The 6,071-nt window shown below is 29.3% G+C and overlaps 2 protein-coding genes across 2 annotated transcripts in view; both read right to left on the reverse strand.

Moving 5' to 3' along the window:
- Window positions 1-2,217: 2,217 nt before the first annotated feature.
- Window positions 2,218-3,534, reverse strand: LOTGIDRAFT_164610 (hypothetical protein; the record flags this gene model as incomplete). The annotated part of the gene is made up of 2 exons (XM_009061141.1): window positions 2,218-2,574; window positions 2,905-3,534. 2 exons carry the CDS (start codon window positions 3,532-3,534, stop codon window positions 2,218-2,220), a joined length of 987 nt encoding a protein of 328 aa, XP_009059389.1.
- A 1,192-nt stretch (window positions 3,535-4,726) lies between these two features.
- Window positions 4,727-6,071, reverse strand: part of LOTGIDRAFT_164611 (hypothetical protein) — a gene marked incomplete at both ends in the record, with an annotated part of 1,835 nt that continues 490 nt past the window's right edge. The window contains one exon of the mRNA XM_009061142.1: window positions 4,727-5,064. Coding sequence (XP_009059390.1) covers window positions 4,727-5,064 — 338 coding nt within the window. The remainder of the gene's footprint in view (window positions 5,065-6,071) is intronic.

The raw sequence follows: 6,071 nt of genomic DNA on the forward strand, positions 1-6,071 counted from the left end.
GTGTTTCGGAACCATTCTAGTAGTTTCATACCATTCTTCTTCAACCATTTCTTTATCGTAATGATATAAATAATACCAACCCTTTAAAGATAAAGAAGGAGCTGTTAGATTATTGGAAATATTTTGAAAAACAACTTCTTCATTGCTTGATTGTATTTTATCAAACAAGCTCCGAGACATAACGTATCTCTTTTAGCGTAAGGTTCCCATTCGTGTCTTAAAGATTCCCAATTATCTTTAGTGTATTTTGCAATATTAACATCCTCGATCTTTCTCAAATTCATTGGTAGATTAGATGAATTTCCCCATGCTGCCAAACTAGATGATTCGTGTTGATAGGAACATATGAAATTAATAGTTTGCAAATAATTAGAGTTACCCCTTATTTCTTTCTGTATTTTCCATTTTTTTCTTCACCAGTGAATGAATTGGTTAAAGGTAGAGACAGAATTCCTCTGGGCGTTTTTAAAGGGCATTGTGTTAGTTTTTTTACGTTTTTGATCATGATCCAGTTATCAAAACCGCTAGCGTTATGAACAATTAATGTTATTCTTTTTTGATCTATTTTTCCTAAACGTTGTAACATTTGATCGATGCAATCTGTACCTACAAATATTTTTACTATATTAGTCATGAGTTTGTTTTAAAATTCTTCTGGAATGGGATCTGTCGGCTTTAAATCTGGAAAGAGATTATTTATTCTGTTTAACATTTTTCTTAGTTTTTCTAAATTAATTAACGTGCAAGAATAAGGTATGGCTTTATTTTCGTTATAGGTTTCGCAATTCCATGCGTATAAACAATCATCGGGAATGGTTGGAAAAACGTTTAGTTTTATAGGTGAAACTTGCGTTACCGCATTATCATCTTTACAAGTTCTCCATACATTTTCATCGTAATTATTTTCTATTTCTTTAATGCCTAAGGTTTTGTTATTTCTTCTTATCAAAACAGAAATGTTCTTTGTGTAAATAAAATACCCAATCTAATTCTTCGGATACTTTCTTTGGTTGAAAATGTTTATGTTTGGGCATATAAATTTGAAAATAAGTATTAAATTTCTTATTGAATTTGCAGATTCTAGCAGATGTCATAACTCCTTTTCTGTTTGATTTTGAAAAACTGTTGATGAAATCTTGAAAATCTCTCGTGTCTTCGAGTCTTCGTTTAAAACACGATTAACGCACTTTACAAAGCAGTATCCATCGCTCGGTATATAACAATTTATACCGATATATTCATTTATCTTTTTGAGTATGGTAACACCACTACCCTTTTTTGATCTTTTCATTTCTTTGAAATTGTTTTTACGAAAAATTATAATTCCTGTGAAATACCAATCAGAAGCATCCGATTTTATATCCACTGTTGCGAAGAAATTGCGAAAAGTTTTGGCATTAAAGCCTACAAATTGCATGCCTTGTTTATATCCTCCATCTTGAGTTATCTCTCCATTTATTTCAATTTGACCTTTAAATGTTATAAATTCATCAGAGATAAGGTTAATAACATCGGAAAAAAGTTTATTTGATATGAATTTTTCATCGTCTAAAATTTCAATTATATTCATATTTTTAAAGCAATTATTTTTAATTAGGAATTTTTAACTTTTATTGATGATATTTCTACATCAAATTTATCTAAAATTTCATTGAATTTTTCTAATTCTTCAACTGTTATGTCTTATCTTCGCTCGATCTTTCGAAAAAAATGAATAATTTATTAAGATATGTATTTAAAATTTCTGTTTTCCTTTTATAATGAGCTTTCTGTTTTGATGTAAAACCTAAAGTAATCAAACCACAAGATGAAGTTTGTACGGCAGTGAACGCGGCTAATACAGTTGGGACAATTATTGGAAGCATTAATCCACCGGTTACGGCTGTTGCCACCGTTATCCCTACTGTTAGAACTGTACTTAATGTTTTGAAAACAGAATCAATTCTACTCCATGTTTTTCTGCATTTGTTGAATTGTTTTAGTTTTTCTTTTAGTTCGTTTTGTTTTTCTATCATATATTGTTGTCTAGTTTCGAGTTCCATTTTTTAGGTAATTAAATTAAATGAATTTCTGATAAAGCTACTTTACTAAAAAATTGCATACTTACTAAGAATATTTGTTCTTTCAAATCATTAATCTTATTCAGATGAACTGAAAATTTTGGTTTCCTTATAGTAAAAAACATAGTAACAGATGCATCATCTCTTTTTATTGGTATTAAAAATATTTTTGTTGTTGACTTTTTTGAATATCGATTGAGGTAAATATATCATTATCAACAAAATATAGTTTTACGTATTCAAAGTCTGTTGCTCGTAAAAACTGATAATTGATTATTTCTTTTTGTGGTTTTGGATTTCTAATAATACTTGCTGATGGTGGAGTTTCCGTTTCCAATAACGTGTCAAAATTACTCAATGAAAGTTCATCTTCTTCATTATCTGGTATGATTAACATTCTAAACTTATCTATATATTTTCCACTTGTTTTAATTTCATATAAGTGATCTCTCTTGCTGTTTTCATCGTTAATTTCTAATTCTTTAGTTTCTACATTTTTCGTACCATTGATAAACTGAAGAACTTTGCGAGCGTTAAATTTTTAAAAAAAAAACGAGAGTTTTGCCTGAAGAATATTGAATCAACTTTTACCTGAAAAGGAAAATTAATTTCAATTATAAGTTTTCCTCGGAAATTAAAAAATATTGAATGATAATCATTCTCTGAATTAAAAATATTATTGGGGTAAATAGTATAATTTGGAACAGAATATACTCTAATATTTGCTGTAAATCCATATTTTTTAAATTCATAGTCTTTTGATTTATCAGTATTATCAGTAATAGAAGGATCATCAAAACCTCTTAATGGAAGATTGAAATAATATGATTCTTTCTTGAGAAACCTTTTTTTCTAATGCGACTATATTTTTGTCCTGTTTTAAAACTAGGTTATTAATAGTGGTAATCTGTTGTTGAATAACACTATCATCAATATTTTGTATTTGTTGATGAATATAGGTTTTGATTTCGCTATCATCTATGTTTTGTATTAGTTGTTGAATATAGGTTTTGATTTCGCTATCATCTATGTTTTGTATTTGTTGTTTAATATTTGTTAGTTCTTTTTGTAATTCACTGTTAAGTTTAGTTTCCAGAGCATTTAATTCCTGTTGAAACGTATCTTCATTTTCATCTGGAATGTTATCTATCAATTGTTGAATGTCTAATTTTTGTTTTGCAATCTTAGATATTAATGAAATTAAATTTTGTAACTCAGTTTTATTCGCTACGTTGACCAATTCTTTTTGAATAAAACTTATTACTCTTTTTACCTCTTGTTGTAGTTTAGTATCATTAATAAAATTTTTATTATTTAGTTGACGTTTGAAGAATCTTTTCACATTACTTATTTTATCTTCTAAATGGTTTTTATTTACTTCAATTGAATTTATTTGTTCCCGTAAATATTTCTTGTGAACGGCGTCATTATCGTTTTCCGGAGACTTTAAATTAGTTATGCTAAAATTGTTCATATCTAAATCACCTTGAAGAGTGTCTCCAATTTGATCCACAAAGTAAGGTTTCGCTTTATTTATCCAAGTTTTTAAGTTTCTAAAGATAAAGAACCTAATCAAAATTTATTCGCCATTTTTATTGAGTTAAATTTATTACAATTTCTTCGAATTGTTTTCCTAAACTCAACTGATATAAAACCCAAATTGAAAGCTGACCACAAAACTTTTGTCCCGGTAATTGAAATTGAAAGGAAGAACATTTAATTGGTTTATTAGTCAATTGGATTATCTCTTCAGTGGGTTCTAATCCATAAGAATCGAAGAAATATAAGTCAGAGTCTTTGTACAAAGCAGAATGATGAACTCCTTTTTGATCGGAAGTATGTATTTTTGTTATCCGTTAAATTTACCTTTTTTATATTTCAGATCATTTATTTCATCTCTCATACAATAATAAAACGGTGATATGTTTAACTCTTTCGCCCATCTCATAAGTTGAAAGTTTGTGGTTGTATCACTTCCATATTTATCGAGAAATTCATTCAATTTTAAAAGTCGGTTTTTTTTAAATATATACGTAGTTTGTGTTTGAAAAAAATTGTATTACATTCTGATAAAACACATTCAATAATATTTTGAACATAAATTTAAATTTAAGAAAGCGAAAATGCTTGAATACAGCTCTTAATCTTCTATCAAATTCTTCATCATTCATTTTTAAAAGTCGGTTTTTTGAAGTTCATTTTGATAAAACCTTCCTATGATTTGTTCTTTGTCTTGATCGATTAATTCATATGTCGGAGGTGATGTGCTGTTTACTTTATCAACGATGAATATTTCGTTTGTCCAGTATCCAACGTAACCTTTTTCGAATTTGCTTTTATATTTGAAAATACGAACTCGATCTCCGACTTTAAATTTGGGTTTGATATTTAAATTCTTTATTTCATTTTCGTAGTTATGTTGCGCGTTAATTGACTTTATAATATTTGGATTACTCGGGGCTGAATGAATTTTGTTATTGTATTCATCTACAACCTCTGGTAATTTTTTAAGCCATTTTTGAGATTTCAATTCCGTGAATTTTTTGAATAATTTATTTTTTAGAGTCCTGTTAAATCTTTCTATTACTACAGCTTTACCTTCGTTATGCGTGCTGTAAATTTCAATTTCTAAATTCTTTGTGAATTTCATCCGCTAATCCCATACCTTATTTCATCTTCGCTTTTAACAGTTTAATGATTAATGCTCTTTGCATTCTCTCTTTGAAAGTTGGATTTGGAATATTTTCAAGTTCGATTATCATTTGTCTGTCTGCTTCGTGTCTGAAGTTTATGTCTTTGTTTCTGTATAAAATATCGTGTTTAAGCGCGGCGGCGTCAACTCTATTGACTCGTTCTTCCCCTGGTTTGGGTTTATCGTTTTCGTCTAATCGCAGATCTAACCTAGTACCTGGACCGGTATAATTATGACCGGGAAGATGTTTTTCTCCGGGATATTTCGCCCATGGAAATCCAGGAAGAGAACCCAATGATTTTTGTATATCTCCTGAACCGAAATAAGTTTTTGGAGCGTGAGCGACTATCATTTTTATCCTATAACTTTAAAACCTTTTCCTTTCCTTTCTTCTAATCTCCTGTTTCGAAGTTCTCTTTCTGTAATTCTTTCAACTCGTTAGATTGTTTCACCGCGTCGCTTATACTCTTTCCCGCTTGCACGATTGAGCCGACGGCTTTCGCTCCGGTTGAAATGAATTGTTTGAAACAAAGCTAGCTACTTTTGGAATTATTTTTGAACCTAGAGAAAATATTGATGAAAAGATACCGTCGCCCGAATAATCTTCGAATTTGTGTTGTTCGTGTTTTAGAATTAAACTCATCCTATTTTTAAATGAGTTAATTTAACGAAGAAATTGTTTTTTCCAAAAACAAGAGTTATCTCCCTTTTCTAGAAGTTTCGAAACTAAAAATAACATTATTTAAAACGAGACTATTAAAAACCGGATGTTAAGCGAAACAAGGATGATATTTTATATAAGGGTATTTTTAATATGCTTTTTTTGATGGAATGTAGGAAATTGATTGAAGGTGTTTTTTAATGTAAAAATTTATGAAATGTAGGATGTTTTATGAAATGTAGGATGTTTTGCTGTAAGAATTTATGAAATGTAGGGAATTTAGGTCTTTTTTTTTTGGGAGCTCATAGATTGGTCGCATTTTTCCCATGAAATGAAATGGAATGGGGGATAAATGCGACCAATCTATGAGCTCATATACTACTTCAAATAACTTCTAAAAACTTTCTTTTGTTTATCATCATCCTTTGGAATAACTACTCCATTTGTGAAACTTTTTTCCCATTTTTTCTTAAATTCATTTGATATATCATGTCCACTAGCCAACCGAATGTAATCGTCTACAGTTATCTTATCATTAGAATAACCTTTAAACCTTTATTTTTTTACTGTGAGATAATACGAATGACCCCAAATGACTAGGTGTTAGTCGTGTAGTAGATTTAGTTTCAGATATTTCTTTTTCTTCTTCTTCTATCTC

Source organism: Lottia gigantea (genome assembly GCF_000327385.1).
Source record: "Lottia gigantea unplaced genomic scaffold LOTGIsca_46, whole genome shotgun sequence".
Lineage (NCBI taxonomy): Eukaryota > Metazoa > Mollusca > Gastropoda > Lottiidae > Lottia > Lottia gigantea.